Genomic DNA, 20,712 nt, shown 5'->3' on the forward strand with positions numbered 1-20,712 from the left:
TTAAGAGACTCCTCGATTCAAATCTCGAGGTTGATAGTACAAGTTTATATTCATGTTAGTTGAGTTGTTATCATATTGATCAATTTTGTCTACTTCTAATTAAACTTTAATATCTAGACTATTCTTATTTAATAATTAAAAAAATAATTAACGAACAAATAACGTATTGTATGGTATTGATTTAGATACTAAACAATAATCGTATCAATTCTAAATCTTACATTTTTCTAAGTGTATCATTTTACACCTTATATTATATTTTGTTTGAACAAATATTTATGAGACTTATAATTATTATTAAACATGTGAGTAGAGTACTAACTCTAAATCAAAGAATATAGAAATCACTTTTATTTGAAATAAAATGTAAGTGTGATTTAAAGGATCAACAATAATATATAACTAAATTTTTTTTAGGACCCAACTTAGGAGATTATCTTTTAAGAGTTTAAGTTTTTATTGCTCTTAAATATATTCATATTTATCATTTTAAGAAAACGGAAGTTAGGTCAAGTAACATAAGTTTGAATGACTGATCTTTATACTAAAACTTCAATTTACTACAATCGTATACATTGCAAAAAGATCATATTTTTAACCATACAAAGAACATGTCACAAATAAAAACTCAAGATAAAAATTTATTTCCTTTTCCCAAAGAACGTAATCTCCAACGTTTGGAGACAAGTAGAAATACTTGATTCGATTTTTTTTTTTTTTTTTTTTTGCTTTCTAAAGTACATTATAATATTAATTGAATTATGTCAAAGTGTAATGGTTTGATTTAGAGTTTTTTTTCTTTTAATCTTTTTAAAAAATGAAAAAGAAAAAAACTTGAAGCACTGCTATTTTAACCACGTAGTTGGAAAAAAGGGGTACTATTTGAATAAATGTTAGTAATGTTGGTCGGTAGGTTGTGAGTGACTCACTTGCTCGATCTTGCCTTCTTCAAGGTCATTAAATGAGGAGAAATTTTTTAAATGATATATCTTAGGTCGATTTACACATAATTGAACACCATAAGTGCATTTAGTCAAGGAGCTGCTCAACTCTATACTCTTTATATATGTATATATATTACGAACGATCACAATATCAAAACTGCAAGTTAGGCCCATGCTAAATCTAAAGTATTTTTTTTGTTCTTTTTTATATAAAACTACTGTCAACAAAATTAGATCTATCACTATTTGATATCATTATTCTAGTCCTTTACATGAATGCTAAATTTATCTTGTAACTAATTCAATATGTAAAATATTAGAGACTGTTTGGCCAAAGGGCTATCACTATTGGATTGAGTTATGATAACCTGACCCTTGTTTGTTTGGAAGAAGGTTCCCTCTCTCTCCTTCTTCTTAAACCTTCTTCAACTCCATGGTTTTATTATTTCATTTAATTTTTAAATTTTACGCTTTTATTTATCAAATGTCATTTGTTTTTAATTGATTTAATGATCTTCAAAAGAATATTGTTTATTTTATTTTATTTATGAAATTAATTTTAATTAAATATTAATTGTGATTAGTTTAGGCATTTAGTCCTAATATTTAACTTTTTTTAAAAAAATTATTATTTCATGTATTTTATCTGTTTTTATTCTTTTTAAATATTTTATTTTAAAACTAATCTATCTATATCTAAACTATTTCCGACAAATTTAAGTTAAATGAATTTCTAAAAAATAAGTTTTATTAAATTTATAAAAAATCAAAACAATATCAAATTAGACGATTTAATATTAAATTAAATAATTTTTAAATTTTTAAATAACTTAAAAAAATATATATAATATTTTAAAAATTATTTAAACTTTAGATGTATTAGAATTTTCTTTAAAAAAAATTCAATTGATTTAATATTTATTTCAATTAAATTTTAAATCTAAAATTTTAACAAATTATGTTCATACTTTTACAAAATGTAGCATTTTCTCTTTCTTTTTCCTTATTTTTATATATTCATTAATTTATTATAATTTTTATTTTAAAAGAAAAAACATTAATTTATTCGATCGATTTGAAAATTTCAAGTCGTGTTTAAACAAATCAAGAAAAATTGTTTTACGAAAACTAGGACTATTTGTTAAATTAAATATCGAAATTCGTGTACTAGATTTAGAATATGAATTTTTTTTAAAAAAATCATTCTCACTTAATGATTACTTAAAAAAGATTTGGCAAATTGTTTTATGAAAACCAAGACGATTTCGTAAATTAAATATACAAAATTTGTATAGTGGAGTTAGAATATGAATTAAAAAAATTAAAAATCTATTTGATAAAAAAGGTTGAAAATGGACATTTTACAGAAATAGGACATTTTGGAAAATTAAATATACAAAATTTGTGTATTAGATTTAGAATAGAAATGTTTAAAAAATGTATAAAAAAATAAATTTCATAACACTATCTACATAACTCTTTCACCAAACACATTTTTACTATCATAACCTTGTCCACGTAAAACTGCATTTTTAAATCATTCTCCCAAACACATGTTATGATAAAACTAGTTTATTATAATACTAATTCTTCATATTATAACACTAACCCAAATGGATCCTTATTATGTTGCTTATCTAGAAATCATCTTAAGTTTGTCAAAGTGAGCTTTTACTCGGTAATTATTGGTATGTAGTATCCTTTGAAATGGAAAGTTATATCCTAACTTCATTCAAATGAATGAATTGCAAGTTGGTAGAACCAAAGGTTTGTTAGCAAATGGAAAACCACTTTCTTCCTCTTCCCCATCCCTGTTTCTTCCTCTTCCCCATTCTTCTCCCGGCCATAACCACAAAACCTCAAGTCCCTCCAAATCAAACCTTCCATTTCATATCATAACTGTGCTTGTCCGAGCCCAAAAGGGCTTTTGGGGTGGAGCGAGAGCTGTGCGCCGTCGAAGACCCTGCCGTGCGGCGGAAAGGGGAAATTCGGGTACCATAAGATAGTGGGGGTGGAGCATTTTTTGAATGCGTACAAGGATGATGGGAAAGGACGGATGAAGGTGGGGGATTGTAGAGCTAAATGCGATAGAGATTGTAAGTGTTTAGGGTTTATTTATAAGGAGTATAGTTCTAAATGCTTGAGGGTTCCATTGTTTAAGGATATTAATCCCTTCTCTGTTGGTTACATAAAGTATTCCCTTTAGGGGAACCAAGTGGTTGTTCTTTGTTGGTTTTATTGCTTTTTTCGTTGTTACTATTTAGATCATGAGAACCATATATCTCATTAGTAAATATGTCACATTTATTTATATGTGCTGTTTACAATGAAATGTGGGCTTCATCAGGAAATTTATTATCACGTGGTATTTGAGGAGACATCGTGTTATTAATTCAATTATAGATTTTTCTTAACTCAACATTGATGGTTGCTAATTGATACACATTAACCTAAAAGGTGAGAATTTCAATGAATAGACGTGACTTAAGTAATAAAATAATTCTTGATTTGAAACGTGACATGTGTTGGATCATGTGAGTTTTGGATATAGTGGATAAAATTAATTATATGAAATTTGTTGGGTACAGTAGGTTTTTGCATTTATGAAAAGTACTTAATACGTTTATGTGTATTGAGGAAAAGGGGGCTTTTTGATTGGACTTTGGAAGATTAGAGTCAAGAAAAGAGGCTCATATTGAATTGAATTGATCATCACAAGAAAAGAGAGTCCAAGAAATAAAAATTGGCAAAGGTATGTTTTTCACTTTAGAGTCCAATACCTTTATAATCCACACCCTCACATGGTTTTGGACCTTTCCTTTCTTGAGTTCAAAACAAATCTTTGATACACTTTGTCTACTTTCTAATCCTAAGAATGTAACTATATATATATATATATATATATTACGTTGGTAAAATATGAAATTTTGTTTTTGTGCCTAAACTTTTGTTCATTTTAAAAAGTTTAAGGACCAAAATAGAAAAAAAATTTTAAAATACAAAGAAAAAAAATAAGATTTAAAGTATTTGAAAATTACTAAATATATATGGTACCTTTCAAATTCAATATTGATTTGAGGAGAAATAGTACTCATCATATCATAACTCCATCCATGTCGGTTAATATACTTTTAGCAATCAAATTAGGTTTTTAAAGGAGCTAAAATATAGAGTTAGAAAATAATATTTGTAGAGAAGTAGTCATGTATTAAAAGCATAAGCTAAGATATAAGATCCGTTGGGTGGGGGTGGTCATTCAAACCATAAAATTATAACCAAATTGAAAACTCAATGAAATCGAAAAATGCAGTTCATACTTGGTTTTAAAAATTTTGAAACGGAATTAATTTGGTTCAGTTTCACATTTGAAAACCGAATCGAACTATTTTTAATTACTATATATATATATATATATATATGCTTTAAGAGAAAGAGTACAACTAAATTTAAACCAAACCGCTTTTAATTTAAAGAACAAAATCAAACATAATCGAATTGTTTTTTTTAAATACCCAAACATAATCGAATATGGTTTGGTTCGGTTTCATATATAAAAATTTTAAAATTTTCGGTTCAGCCAAACCGAACTATTTCCATCCCAAGTTAAACCCATTCATTTACAAACGAGTCGAGGTTGATTTTTTGATCTTTTAAAAATTGCTCAATAATAAAGATGAAATATATATATATATATATATATATATATATATATATATATATATATATATATATATATATATATATATATATATATATAAATATACTAGAAAAATAACAATAAAGTTTTGCTATATTGAATTATTCTCTTTGTTCTTGAAAATGCTACATTGTGGTTAATAAATTTAGCACAATACATCAGAAAAAAAGTATATAAGTAAATTACTAAATCGATATACAGGTTAAGAATTATGATGATTGTCACCTAGATTAATTTGATCATTAATATAATAATGTTTCATAAAACACGAAAAAGAGAAATAAGCAAAGTAAAATCACATTAAATTTATGAATATATTTAAGGTGATGGAGGGTGTGATAATTTGTGTTTTTGGAGAAAGTATAGCATTGATATTAGAAACATATATGAAAAGTTTTAAAAATGGAATCCTAAGGTGAATGTTATGATTAAAAATCATATCAAAATTCCATCCTATTTAATTTATGTCATAATTATTATTGTGTGGGACATTATAGTCTATACTCCATTAATTGCATTTCAGTTTCAGTGGCATACACCATAATTTCCTCTATCATAATAATAATAACAACAACAATATATAAACTAATTAAAACATCTATTTTGTTTTTTAAAATTAAATCTATATATACTAATTTCACTTCTTTTTCTTTTTCTTTTGTTATCTATATTCTACTTAAACTAACAAAAAAAAATTAGTTTTTAAAAAAGTGAGTTTTTGTTTTTAAAATTTGTAATTTTTATTCAACCATTATTGTATTTAAGAAATATGTAAATCATGGTAAGACATTCAAAGAAAATAAACTTAAATCTGAAAAAAAGAATGAAATAATAACCGAACGAAGCCTAAACCGATATACAACACATTTAATCTTAATTATATTGATTGCTATATATATATATATATAAAAAAAATAGCATCTACAAAATGACCAAAGATCACTGGGAGAAAGAGAAGAAAATTAAAGGATATTTAAAAAGGAATGACATTAACTAATCATCCATATGCTGAATAATAAATAGATATAATAATAAAATTGACACAAAATCTCTATGTGAATTAAAAAGGAAAAAGAAAAAAAAAAAAGCAATAAAAGAGAGTAATTTTGCAACATACCCATATTTGATCCATAAATTGGCAATTTGAAGAACCAAAATAAAATAGAAAAACCCACAATGCTTTTAAGGTATAAGAAAGATTAAAGAAAAAAGAGAGAAGAAGAAGAAAAAACAACTTAATTAAAATTACTTTTAACTCAAAAAGAGCTTTTTTGCATGCATGTGTTGTTGTTTAATCTCATATTGCAACTGACACCCTCCAAAAACACATCAACTGCTCACTACTCCTTCTCTTAGGCCCCTGAAAATAATTTTAAATATTTGTAATAATTAACCAACCAACAAAGTTATTCATATACATCTTCATTTTTATTCCAAACATATTGTTAGAATTGTATCACTTAATCTAGCTTTGATTCGTTTTTTGTTTTTCATTTCATTCTCGTATATGTTAATTTGCAACACATATTATTACTATACTATATTCGTGTCGTATGAGCATGCATATAATGCATGATCAGTTACTAATAAATACTCGATAAATTGAAAGGTTAAGGATGAGAAAAAAAGGGATGAAAATAGTTATTGATTTATTTGGAATATTACAAATGATTTTATTATTTCTTGAAAAAGAAAAAGGTATCTAAGGAAAAAGTTAAAAAGAACACTAATAATTGTTCTAGACCTCTAATCATATATATTCTAAAGAAACCCATCATAAACCCTAGCTTATGTATTATGAAATTTAGGGCTTTTAAATGCGTTCCAAACCTTTAACCTCATCTAAGGAGAAAAATCATGTTAAATTGTCGTTGAGTTAAAAGCTTTATTTTGATAGAGTTGAAATTACAATTATTATATTTTATATATTCTCCGTTCATTGAACTTTCTATAACATAAAAACAAAACAATATTATATTATGTCCATTTGCTTTTCTATGCATTGATCTTAATCATATTGAGAAGTATAAAACCATATATTATTTTGATATTGAACTATTAAAACTATGTATTTTGATCGACGTAACATGAATAAATAATTTTGACTACTTCAAAATTAATCTCAAACATGTTCTGAAAACAAATAAAGCATTTGATATATATACTAGTCATTCAAATCTTTTTATCTAAAAATCGAAGGTTCAAATTTTTAGTACTTCAAGATTTGTTTGATTTAGACAATAGTAAATAACACACACATATATATATATAAATATTTGAAATAGGTTATATTTACCTTGTTGATGAGTGTTAATTGGAATCTTCTTTTTCTTCTTCTTCTTATATGGGATTCCTCTGGCCTTGGATTGAGAGTCCCTAACTTCCCTTAAATAAACCCTAATAGCACCACTAGCAAATGGATTAGTGTCTGATGAGCCTCCATTTTCTTCATAAGCAGCTCTAAGGCGGCCAATAAGAGCATCAAGGCTGCCCCAAGCTTGTCTAAGAGGGCAAGTACAAGGCCCTGCTGGCTCAGGTTCTCCAAAGAAACCACACCCATTTAAATGCACTTTTGTCTTCCCAAATTGGTCTAGATATCTTAGGAATTCCAAAACATGACTTGAATTGCATTGTGATATAGCCAATGGTGGCCTTTGGTTCCTCAAATATTGTCCAAATGTGTACCAATCTCTCCTCTTTTGTGACTCGTACCGACTAATCACTGGTGTTGGTGCTGCTTCATCTCCTCGTTCAAACTGTTGTTGTTGTTGTTGATGATGATGATGATGATGATTCTGATCGTCAACAACAACCATTAGAGCTGACGAAGAAGAAGAGGAATTTGATGATGAACCTTCATGAACATCCTTGCCTTTACTACTTGACATATGATCTCTTCAGGATTAGATTTTACAAACAAAACAAAGGCAAATGTTTTGGAGTAGAGTTGAATTAGATCAGAAGGGAACAAGAATTTTGTTGAGTGGAGGAGTAATAGAAGGGGGGAAACACAAGAAAATGAAAGAATTAGATCATATCATGGAGGAGACATGCTATGGTCCAACCTCAAAATGCTTTATTAATTCTTTTTTCCCCCTCTCTCTCTCCCACACATCTTTTAATTGTACTATATTAATTAGGGCAATAACCCATTCCCTTTTCTCCAATAACATGATTTCGTGTTATAATAATTAGGTTTTCAATCGTCCAAATTTAATCATCACTCCGTCTTATGTAATTAATTGTAATCTAACGTGAAATTAGGTTAATTACAAGCTAATTTCTTTTTTATTTTAGACAAAATGATCTATCAATGAAAATTTGACATGTGGAACTTCGAAAAGAAATCAACGGTGTTTGTTTCTTGTCTCCTATTCTCCATTTCTCGAGGACTCAACACGTCACCAACATAAAGTTGATATAAAAAAAATACCTAACGAAAAAATTTTATATAAAATTTAAAATAGAATATTTTCCTCGCACTCATTTTAAATATATGTGCATATAATGATTAATAAACTCGAACATATGAACAAGAATGATTTTGAAGTACATAGCAAATCTCATCTTTGTCTAGGAAAACTTCATTCACAATTTATAAGGTCATTGTGAATTAATGTCTTTATCCAAAGGTTTACATTTTAACTTTCAATTTAAAAAGTGAAACTCTTCTCTTCATATATTATACACTCAAATATTATTATATATATATTTTTTAAAAAAATAGATATGTAACCGCACGTGAGAAGATCATGACTACAAAATAATGTGAAAAATGAATTATTAATTCCTTATAGAATTTAATAATAAAAACTTTTTTCATTTTAACAAATAAATTAATACACATCTTGATAAATTAATACAATATTTTTTTAATCAATATGATAAGTTGGTTGAACATATAAACTCCTTTTTGTTTAGACTGCAATGATACAACAATAGACCAAATAAAAACCTAAGTATTAATTAAATTGATAAAATTATAATTAATGGCCGACTAACCATCTTTATGTTAACACGTGGCACTTTATTATTGGATTCTAAAAAATCTTCTTCTTCTTTTTGTTTTGCTTAATTGTGTTAATTTAATGGCACTATGGGCAATATCTTCCATAATCTTAATTAGCACTGCTAATAATGCTTTTGGAATAGTTAATTAATGATTTCTTTTTAGTGTTTGCTTTTGTTGTTATCCCTAAATATTATTTTCCCTCAATAATCATTCAATTATCTTTATTTTATTTTATTTTTAGTTAGAATTGAAATTAGGAGAAAATTTTATAAAATTACATGTTTTTTTTTTATTAGATTAATTAAGATGGGAGAATTGAAAATTTTACAAATGAGGTTAATGAATTATGTTTTTTTTTTCCTCTTTTTTCTAGGGTTTCTAAAAGGCTTCCTTTCTCTTGTATAGCAAATTTTAGCATAGAAAAAGGATTTTTTTTAAAAAAAAAAAAGTATTGTTTCTTGCGTAAAAGAAAGTCGTTGGATATTAAATCATAGATAAGTAGTCACTGTGGATTAAACTTGTAACTTCTACGCTTTTAGCTTTTTCTTATGTTCCCATTGCGAGTACTCAACCAATTCATGATGGTTCATTATTGGAAATTAGTTTATTTCTTTAAAAAAAAAATTAAGCTATAAACATCATTCCTACCTCTAAATGTCTTTTTTTTTTTTTTTTATCAAATTTTTTACCGATATTTTAAGAATCGTGCAAAATTTTGAAAGTAAAAATAATTTTAAAATCGTTGTTTTTAAGAACCTAATTTTGGAATTTTGAATTTAGTTTAGAATTAAGTTCTTTTACCTATGAAAAATGAAAAAGACTAAGAAATCGAGAGAAAATAAAGTTAATTTTTTTAAAAAAATAGTTATATCAAACGAAATCGAAATTATTACCTAACAACCTTTAACACTTGAATTATGTTAGAGGTTTTTCTTAACGATAGAATTAGAATCTCGAGGAGTCAAAGTTTGTCTAAGTTTTTAAGGACAACAATTCCATTGTGCACATCAATATGATTCATTTACACATCAAACACATCACATTTTGTCAATCATCCCAAAAGATTTTCATACTTTTAATTTGTCTATATGAATGACTGAGTGAATAATAATCCCATCTATACAAACATATATATATATCATTCCTCACCCTTAAATCATTGTAACTTTGAAAATAAGTGTCCTTGGGACAATATGTCCTTTTTTTTGTTCTTTCCAAATAATTCTAGCTCACCTAGACGTTGTAAAATCTTTGGATTCTTCGTATCATTCATACAAGATTACCATTGGTTAGGTAGTAGAGTATTTTATACTTGCTTAAAACTAAGCCTACATGATCATAATTAAGTGGTTAACACATCTACTAATTTGCATGTCTATTTTCTAAGACAATGCTACAACAAGTTTTGAAATTTGGTTAGGCCCATTTCTTTTAGGTCATTATCCTTAAACAAAAATTCAAGCCCAAATTAAATGGAAAAAAACTTGACTCAATCTCCATAATTACACTCTCATAAATAAATATAAATAATGGTACATAGAATCTAATAAAAAAGTATATCTAATATTGTATTTTATCTTTTAGTATTGAATTATTATTCAAATTTAAGTCCATCTTTTTAAGAAATAAAGACATGGAATGTGTACATCTCGAGAAAAGAGTCATTCACAAATTGAACTTAGAGAATTCCTCACTGAATCTTTTATTTATAAAATTGAATTTAATAACACAAGCTCCTTAAGAAAAACACACTTACATCAACTTTCCTTCTTGAACTGCTTTTGAAAAAATAAAAAACTTTGGGGATGCAATTTGTTCTACAATATTATGGAGTTAGGAAAATTGGTTGCTTTCGCCTTTCCTCCTACACCTTCAAATATGATTTTATTTTTACTTAATCTATGAAATTTTACCCTAATCTCACATATACATACACTATTGTGCATGTTCAACAATATTGGTTCACCTCAAAAATGACCAAATGAACAGAGAATAATAAGATCAGTGGAATAACTTTTTCTTTTTTTATTTCCATTTATAGGATATGATATTTAAGGTACTAGTATTTGTATGATATAAAAGAAAAATTAAAAAGAAAGCCTAAATGCAGTTCCATACACCCCAAACACATACTTAAGAATTTGGTTAACCCAAATACATAAACCCTAAATTCAGATTGCAAACACAAATTTTTTCAAACCGGGCTATGATAGTTTGCATCTTGAATACAAACTATTCACTTCCACACACAAATTAGAAATAACTATATAAACTAAAAACCCCTGCCCCAAACAAACCTCAGATCATTGCATACCAGAAAATGACAGGATGACTTCGATTTTTCAATGTTATATATTTGAAAGTAAAAGACCATGTTACATATTAAATTTAGGAATTGAATAGTTGATTATTATTTAAAGTTTAAAAGTTTTTTTTTTTTTTTTGAAAAAGAAAAAGAAAAAGAAAAAGAATTTAGGAATTCAGAAAAAGATCAATCAAATCAACCAATTCATAGCCGGCAAGGCAATGAAGCATTGAAAGGCTCCTTCAAAAGCGACCACCATTCACTTTTTTCCCCACATTTTAATATGTTAGGTGAATGCCCCTTCCCCACATGTGACCCTTTCTCCATTTTCCTTAATCTTACACAATCTTATTCTAATTTTATACATCCTCCTTTCGAATCGACACATTAGGGCTCTACCTCAAATACTCATCTTGTTGTCACTGTCACGCCTGTCTCAACACGAGCCCTAGTATGGTAGGCGTTGAGAGTTCGATCGATAACCCTTTGTAACAAATTAGCATATGCAAACTATATATAGCTAACTTCTATAATCAAAATAGAGTTTCTTCCTTAATTAAGTCAACTCTAAGTCTCTACCCATCAGATAATGGCATATTATAGTAAGGGAGGTTGACAGAATAAAACAAAATAAAACTAATAATAAATAAAGTTTTCTCTCTCTCTCTCTCTCGATCTCTTTTTTAATTTCTTTTTTTAAATTTATATTTAGTTGGGAGAGTGTGGCCCAACCTTTTCTAAGGTGTGTTTGCTTTGAAGGACAATCTAACTTTAAAAGTGCAATGAATAAAACCAACTACCCAACCCACTCCCCTATTAAGAAAACCAACTCCTCCTTCAAACACTCGGAAACTTTCACACCCATTTTCCAACAAAAAACCATTTATAATATTCATGTTACACCCCATTAAATGATCCCCCCGCCCCAAAAAAAAAAAAAAAAAAACCACCACCATTTTTGTGAAAACAGAGACCCATCTATCAATATGCTTCTGATTGATTATAACCATAAATATCAGCTTTTGATGAGGCAAGAAGGAAAAAAACAGTAAAGTATTGGGTGAAGAGATGTTTGGAGCAATGGAAAATGAAGATTTTTTTTTTATTATTATTAAATGAGAAAATGTTTGAAGAACAGAAGAACTAACAATGATGGTAACAATGTATTTTCACCCTTTTTTCACTAAATCCCCCATACTATTTTATCCATTCATCCATCTACCCCTTTCCTCCTCCTTTTGTTTTTGGTTTTTTTGGGTTTTTTTTCTTGTATATATCATATATACATGTACAGATCCTCATTTACCAACAGCCATTTCTCTCTTGCTCTCTCCCTCTGTCTAAAATGTAGCTGAGTTTGAATTGGGATTTGATGATTCTACGAGTTCGATACAACGGGGGGAGTAGACTGGTAAGTCTAGGAAGTGATAGAGACTAATTGAGTTGAAGGGTGTTGTAGTAAGGAAACCTTGTGGGAAAACGGATATTTAACAACAAGAGGAGATGATAGGGAGAAGGAAAAAAAGATGGAACCAGAAAGCAATGAGGAATGAATGAATAGAATAAGGAACAACTCCAAAAATGAACTATACTATCTCTCTCTGGACTCCATTGGCCTTCTTTTTTTTTTTTCTTTTTGGTTGGATAGTGGGGATTATTTCGAGCCTTCTAATTATCACAGTTATCGGGTAATTCCTTGTGAGGTAGGAAGGAGTTCTGGCAGGTATTCGAGATTTAGAGTTTGGTAGGAAGAGGAGAATTGCTAAAGGAAATGAGCACAGGCAGCATCAGTAGATTTTAGTTCTATAAGCTATAATACCTCACTGAATGCTCCAACATATCACGAGTTGGAGATATGATCTCTTTCACTCGATTGCCGCTTTTGTAAATCTTGAATGTTGGTACAATCCTTACATTTTCAGTATCTGCAATTGCTGGACTTTCTTCTAGATTCACCTATCATGACAAATAGAAAGGAGATAGCATATTTGAGAAAGTTTACATTTCAATCTAAATAGACAGACATAGTTCAGATGATATGAAGCGAATAAGACAGACATGTACCTTGAGGAAATTAATGGAAGGGTAGCGACGACAAAGAATATCCACAAATGGCGATATTTGCTTGCATTGTACATCAGATGCTGCTTTGAAATGAACCACAGTGACGCCTGCAATTGGAAGGAGAAGAAAATCATATAAAAGGGCAATCTTAACATCTATTTGAATAGTCTATGAGTTCAAGAACCAAAAAAGCTCCAAGTTTAATCACGTTTAACCATACCTGGAAACGATATGGCAGCTCTGAACTGATCGAGGCTCGACACTTCCTCGACTTCGCCACCAAATTTCAGATTATGAACTTCTTCCCCTCTAGATTTCTTTAATGCAACTTGAGCATGAAATAGAGACTCAGCAACTTCATTGTCATCTGGAAGCACCCTCCTCAAAACTTCATAATCTCTTACAGCCTCCTCCCACTTCTCAAGCTGCAGCCAATCCAAAATGGAGTTAGAAACAAAACCCAACTTTCATGAATAAGCCGATCACAGCAGCATTCGAAGTGAAGGCAATTTACCTTACTATTTGAGGCAGCCCTTCGAAGGAGGGCTTTCGTGTAAGTTGGTTGGATAAGTAATGCTTGATTGCAATCTTCGATGGACCGCTCCCACATCCCAAGTTTAAACCAACAAGCTGCCCGATTGCAGTAGAGAACTGAATTCGAAGGGTCGAGCTTAAGACCTTCCCCATAAGCAGAGCAAGCTTCCGTATACCTTTCTGATTTAAAAAGATCATTGCCCCGAGTACGAGCTCTAGCAACCAAGCGCACATTATTAAGCAGCACTGCCACTTCTACATTCCGAGCATCAATCTGCCCTGCTTTCTCAGCAGCCGTAACTGCATTCTCAAACCTGCAACATATCCATTATCCAATTCCCACTCTCTCAAAACCGTTTCGCAGCTGTACTTTTCAAGCTAAAATTGTAAGAACATACCTTCCCAATGCCATCTCAATTTGGGCGTGAATGAAGTGAGAGTATGCTTCTGAAAGCATTCCGAAAAACCTAGTTTGTAAGCACGAGTTGGTCGATGGATGTAACTTTGGAATACTAAATAGGCTGGATTCCGCATCTTCAATCTGATGAAGCTTCAAAAGAGCTTCCACTCTACTCATAAACAGCTGTAGATGGATAAACAACCAAACAAACTCAGTTTTTTTTATTCTCAATGACGAGAAAATCAAAATTTGCAATTAAAAAAATATATATTTGAATGGCTCTTGCCTGAGGTGAAGAATCTGCACCACCAGAAATTGCAGCATCTGCCTCCTTCAATACACTTTTCCAATCTCTAACTCGACGGGCATCCCCACATCTACTTATATGCCTCTCTACTACCTGCAATCTTTGCAACTCATTTGGATCTGGCTGAACACCGGGAAAACAAAGGTGTTTCCTAGCATTCTCTACCTGTCCTAACCTGCAAAAGCACATCAACATATAACAAATAAGCCAAATATTCATCGTTCGATCGATCGCTAGATAAACAATTCTTAGAAAACAAACCATCAAGTCAGCTACAAGAACATCAAAACAACACAGACAAGTCAACCAACTGTAAAGCTACATGATTATGTCAACATATTCCAGTTTCAAATCGCTTACACCTGAATTCATTTTCAATTACAAAAAGAACCAAACAAAAAGCTAGCTCAATGCAGATCACAGACAGATACTTAAGCATAAGTTTAGTGAACTAGCAACACCGTTTCCTTGCAGTGTACATTCCGAACCCCGTCAATAAATCAAAGAGAAAAAAAGTTTATCTTCGTTTCAATCTCAAATCTCAACCCACCTACGAAACAGAGATGCCAAACGCTGATGAGCCCGAATATAATTGGGATCCAATCTCACCGCCTCCTCGCACTCGCTTACAGCCTCCCCAAGCCGTCCTAGACCAGTTAAGGCAGCCGCTCGGTTACTCCGGTAAGCTGCATTGGCCGGAGAAATTGCAATGGCTCGATCATATAGACTCAAAGCCTCAGCGAAATGCCCCTTTTTGTACTGCTCATTTCCAGCTCTCTTCAACTCTTCCGGATCCCCACTCTGTTTCGCCCTCTTCAACGAGTCTCCACCACCTACACCACCGGCCCTCGAACAGGTGTTGCTAATCGATTCAACGGCGCCGGTTTTGACACCGCCGAGTCCCCGCATTATGCTCCCATGGCCATAATTTCCCGACCCAGAACCCAAAACGTCAGTCCTCGAGCTCCGATTCGTAGACGGCATGCTCGGCTTCAAGATCCTTCCTGAAGGGCAAATATTGCCGGTGGGAAGCACATTGGAGGGAGAAGTAGCAGAGCTTTGAGACTGACCCGAATAGATTAACGGATGATTAGAGGCGGAATCGGATCTATTATGACCCGACTTGAAATTCTTAGGGGTTCCGATGGATCGGAGGCTCTCCGCGGCAGTAGGGCTACTCTCGCTCGACCCAGAGAGTTCACCGGAGTGATTATTAGGACCTGAATCGGATCTTTTAGCAACTGGGTTGGGTCCATTCCGGCCAGAAACCGATCCAGAGGAGCTGGAACTACTACTGGCAGCGGGGCCGCCACCAGTCTGGTGACGAGTACGCAATGGCGAAACAGGGGAACCCAGATCTAACTCACGAAAGTCTGGTTTGTTAACTTCGCAGCTCACAGAATCACGAAAGCGATCGGAAAGTTGATCAAAACGAAGGTCGGAAATGGGATTCCCAGAATGCGACATTTTTCAAGCTTCCGAAAAACGAAATCCACTTTTGCCGTTGACCCAACACAGAATGAGAAGATTAAAATCAGAAAAGAAGAAAAAACCCCCTCCTTTAGAAACAGAGGGAAAAATCCCCAATGGGGTATGACCCAAAAAAGTTCAGCAAAATCCGTCGAGAAGTAGACGAAGACCCGTAAGAAATGTGTTTGAAGAACAGATTAAGAAAGAGAGAGAGAGAAGAGAAAAAAAAAATGAGGGAGAAGGGGTTGAAGAAGATGGGGATCTCGTGAAATTAAAGAAGGAAGCAAAGAATGAATGTGAGTTCCTCAAAACAAAAACAAAAAAAAAAAATCAGAAATCTTGAGAGAGAGTTTTGATTCTTCTTCTCTCAAATTAAAAGGCAAAAACGGAGGATGAGATGAGATTTTACAGAGTTTTTTTTGAGAGATAGAAGAAAGAAAGAAGAAAAAGAAAGAAAGGAACTTTTACATTTATTTTGCTCTTTTATACACTACATAAACTCCACCTGCTGCTTCACGAGACAAGTTTTCAGTTTTTTTCTTCTTTTTCTTTCCTTATAATTTTCCTCTAAATATAAAATCCTTTTATTTAATAAATTAAGTAGAAAAAAAAAAAAAAAAGAAAGAAGAAAGAAAGAAAGAAAGAAAGAAAGAAAATAAAATTCTTATCTTTGTTCAACTAAACTCTCTTCTTCTTCTTCTTCTTCTGCACAATTCGCTTTTATAATTTGTTTCTTTCCAGATTTGAGCTTTTTCCACTCTCTGCCGTTAGCGCGTGCTTTTCACTCTCTCTTTTTCTATATATATATATATATATATATATATATATATATATATATATATATATATATTTTTTTTTTTTTTTGGATAAAATTATATTTTTATTTTAACAATAATTTTATGATGTGAAATCGATCTTTATCAATGGGATAGAAATGTACAATATCAAATAATAGAAGCTCTAAATATAGTTTTAGCCTCTTTCTTTTCTATATAAAAAAAATGCATTACATTATTCTTTTTTTTTCTTTTATAAAGTAGCAAAGATTAAATTACATCCGTAACCTTTTTTTAGTTTAGTAATTCGAACGATTAAGACATAATCTTATATGTTTTAGGAAAATAGTCTACCTTTTATGTGACAACAATGATAGATTTATTTATAAATGATATAAGTCAACTTATAAGTCTTGTCATTACGACATGTATATAGTTATTCATCTACTCAATCAGTTTAAGACATGGCCTAGCCTGAAGTGAAGCAATGACAAATTTGTATCAAATACTCAAATTGTCTCTCTCTCATTTTAGTTAATAACATTCTATTTCATATGAATCTTGGACATTTTACTACGTTGCTTACTTATATTGTTATGATATTATACGGTAATACATATGAAAACAAAACCTTTTAGAAAGTACTTATTAAAAAAAATCCCATTCTTTTGATTTTTGTTTATTTTGAATTTCAAGTATTTATTTTTTACAAACATAACAATTAATTATTTTAGTGATTTTGATTATAAATTATCCTATCACAATTCTATAGAGGTAAGAAAAAACCAAACTTAAGTTGAACATTCTTTTCCTTCTTTTTTTTTTTTTTTTTTTTTTGTTTAACCCATTCTGACAATTATTTTAATTAATTTTATCCACCTTTATTCCTTATTCCCTAAAATATTTTAAAATATTCAATTTATTTATATATAAGATTTTAAATTATTTTTAGAAATATATAAGAGGAAGACAATCTAACTCTATCAATTTTTTAATTATTAACTAATGATATAAAACTTTTATAATTTTGTTGACTTAATTATATAATATAAAATTATAAAAATAAATTCACAAAAAAAAAAAGGAAAAACATCAAAAGAAAATAGCTGAAAATTATAGAGAAAAAAAAAGTTTTATTAGTTATTTTCTTTCTTAAAAATAAATGATTTATTAATAGTAATTAATATTAAAATCCACGTGGTTTATTCGTAAAGAATCGGACCCCACCTTTTCTGGTTCCATCTGGCGTTTGCAAAAGTAATTTTTATCAAAAAAAAAAAAAGAAAAGTTTTAAAATGGAATTTTTATATTATGCACCAAAGAATTGGATTCTCTACTCCTTACCCCCATTTTTCCTTCTCATTTTCTTAAATCCTTTTTCACAATTGTTTCCTTCTGTACATTATCTTAGCTAACTTTATTTAGGATTTTGGTCGGCATACATCAAATTATTCTTCTTTGTATGTATCATATCTATATCTGTTTAACGACTCCTTCAATACGGCCGGTCTTCCTCAAATTTAATTAACTAAATCAACATTCATAACATCTTTAGGTTCAACTAGTCATTTAAAAAAAAACGAGTGACTTGTTCATTTTCAACTTTATTTTGTCATACGAATAAAGAAATATGAAATTATGTGGCACGCTTGTATGTTTATTAAAAATAATAAATAAAAATAAAATATAGTTTAATTAATAAGAATATATTTATCGATAGAGCAGTTAGAGATTGAATTATTGAACTAAACATAAAATAAAATGTATATTAGACGAAAAGGAAAAAAAAAAAAAGTAATTGGATGAATAAATTTACTTATTTTTATAATCAATCTTTGACTTATTGTTAATAATAATTAAAATAATGGAATTAAAGTAGTTGGTTTAGGAGTATACTAAATTGTTAAAACTTTCAAATAGTTTATTTTAAATTTTGTTGGTCATTGTCATTACTTTTATATATATATATATATATATATATATATATATAATTAATTCTCTAAATTAATTAGAATTCCTTTTGAAATTCAATGTGTTGAAGTGGTCTCAAACCACTTTTGAATGCTCCATTAAATTTATTTGACTACGATATATACATTTGTTAAGTTTTTATTTAATAAATCAATTTACAAGAAACAATCAAGAGAAATAGTTTTTTTTTTTCAACTAAGAGAAAGATACTATATAAATTATTTTTTTTTGTGTGGAGGTTGAGAACAATAAAATTTTAGATTCTATCGATAATAGATATTGACAATGACTTGTATTATTGTCTATTAAAAAAATCTTAAATTTTATTATATTTTGTACGGAGTTTTTTCAAAAATAGAAAAATTGACAAACTATTTACACTACATATAACAAAACCATCGAAAATATTGTTATACTTAATTGATTTTTGTATGGAATGTAAATATTTTGTCTAAGTGTTATGCTTTTTACAGTTTTTTTTTTATAAATATCTTAGTTCGTTTTACTATATTTGAGAATATTCCAAACAGTTTGATAAAATAAAATTATCATCAAAAGTGAAATCAGAAAAATCAAAATCATTTAATATAATTAATTAATAAATTCAAACCTCTATCAAAACGAGATTCATTCAACTTTTTTTTTTTTTTACAATCATTTAGTCATGTTTGATAACAGTTTAGTTTTATATTTATAAAAATATTTATCAACTATGAGATTCTGATTTTTTTTTTTTTAAATTGTCTGAATTCTCAATTTTTTAAAAACGAAATAAGTTTTTAAAAAGTATCGGGTAAGAAAATCGACAACAGAGCTAGATGAAAGCAAGGATCAAAATATCGTTTTCAATATCGATATTGATATTGCAAATTCAATTTACAAATATATTGACAAATTTTTTTTTTTTTTTTTTTTTATCTATATTGAAAGAGGTATTAAAATATTGAATTCAAAAATCAAGTTATTTTTATTCAAGTGATTAATAAATTAAATAATTTGTTTGGTTGTTTTATGTCTATAAATAAAAGATAAACGAGATATTGATCGATCTTTTATTTCAATGCTGAGTATTCCTGTCTTTGCAAATATATATAGATGGATATTTCAATCACACATAATTCTCAAGAACTAAAATTAATAGGCTATCTCATTTGATAACAAATTTATTTTTATAAAAGTATTTATCATTGAAGTTGTACTTATTTTCTCCCAATTTATTTCTTTTAGTATGATTGTCACATTTTTTTAGATAGAACCTTTGAATTTTAAAAACATGCTCTCGTTGGGACAACTTTTTCTTAAAAACAAAACTTTTATCATTATCCATTTCAAGCCAAGTTTTTCGATAGTTTTTCAAAACCATTGACTTGTTTTTTTATTTTTTAAATAGAATATTTATTTATAATGAATATATTTGATTTGAATATTTAAATATTTACATGTTTTGGATTCTCAAAACTATATCAACTAAAGTATTAATTAAACTTTAAAAATTTTCCAAAAATAGTTGTTAACTTTAAGGTATTGATATGACCCTGAGTTAAAAAAAGAAAAAAAATCCAAAAAGCCCTAAAACTTTTGATATTTGTATTTAATAAGTCATTTAACACTCAATTTTAGAAACAATCTAAATTAAATTAAAAAAAAAAAAAACACTTTCAAATTTTGTCATATGTTTAAAAGATACCTTATTATTTCAAAAGTTGAAAGATTACTCTAGACATTTCACATACGTTTCAAATTTACCCAAATAAAAATCCATTAAAAATGCTAGATAAAAATCAAAACCTAAAACGTCGCATTTGGAATTGGAATATGGTGTAATAATATTTGAGTCACAATTTTCATTTCAAGACGTTTAAAGTCATACTTTTCGTATAACATATTAACCAATTTTATAAACTAGTTCTAGAGATGTATATAAAAAGTCAACAATAATACTACAACTTATAAAACAACATTGATACTCATAAAATAATTAAACAAAATTCAAGAGTATTTTAAAAAATAACATAACTTTATTATACAATACGTCCTAATCTACGTATCATTATCAAATGTTGATATTAACACAAAGTCTAATTTAAAATATAAAATTAAAAACACGTCATAAACCCAATTAGCAGAAAATATATAGTATTTTTAAAATCTCAAATATTTTATTACTTACCATTTAACCAAAAATGTAAAATACAAACATCAACTTTTCCACACACATCTATATTAATTTGG

General features: G+C 28.9%; 2 protein-coding genes across 2 annotated transcripts; both read right to left on the reverse strand.

Annotated features, from left to right (window-relative positions):
* Nucleotides 1-5,507: 5,507 nt before the first annotated feature.
* LOC103501807 (protein LIGHT-DEPENDENT SHORT HYPOCOTYLS 10-like) lies at nt 5,508-7,787 on the reverse strand. The gene is made up of 2 exons (XM_008465510.3): nt 6,938-7,787; nt 5,508-6,001 (listed from the first exon to the last, which is right to left on the reverse strand). Exons 1-2 carry the CDS (start codon nt 7,527-7,529, stop codon nt 5,994-5,996), a joined length of 600 nt encoding a protein of 199 aa, XP_008463732.1. The 5' UTR covers nt 7,530-7,787; the 3' UTR covers nt 5,508-5,993.
* Nucleotides 7,788-12,046: 4,259 nt separating this feature from the next.
* On the reverse strand, nt 12,047-16,410 carry LOC103501809 (TPR repeat-containing thioredoxin TTL1). The gene is made up of 7 exons (XM_008465511.3): nt 14,814-16,410; nt 14,243-14,438; nt 13,955-14,139; nt 13,537-13,870; nt 13,243-13,447; nt 13,023-13,129; nt 12,047-12,914 (listed from the first exon to the last, which is right to left on the reverse strand). Exons 1-7 carry the CDS (start codon nt 15,728-15,730, stop codon nt 12,762-12,764), a joined length of 2,097 nt encoding a protein of 698 aa, XP_008463733.1. The 5' UTR covers nt 15,731-16,410; the 3' UTR covers nt 12,047-12,761.
* Between the last annotated feature and the right edge of the window lie 4,302 nt (nt 16,411-20,712).

Source organism: Cucumis melo, chromosome 7, assembly GCF_025177605.1.
Source record: "Cucumis melo cultivar AY chromosome 7, USDA_Cmelo_AY_1.0, whole genome shotgun sequence".
Taxonomy (NCBI): domain Eukaryota; kingdom Viridiplantae; phylum Streptophyta; class Magnoliopsida; order Cucurbitales; family Cucurbitaceae; genus Cucumis; species Cucumis melo.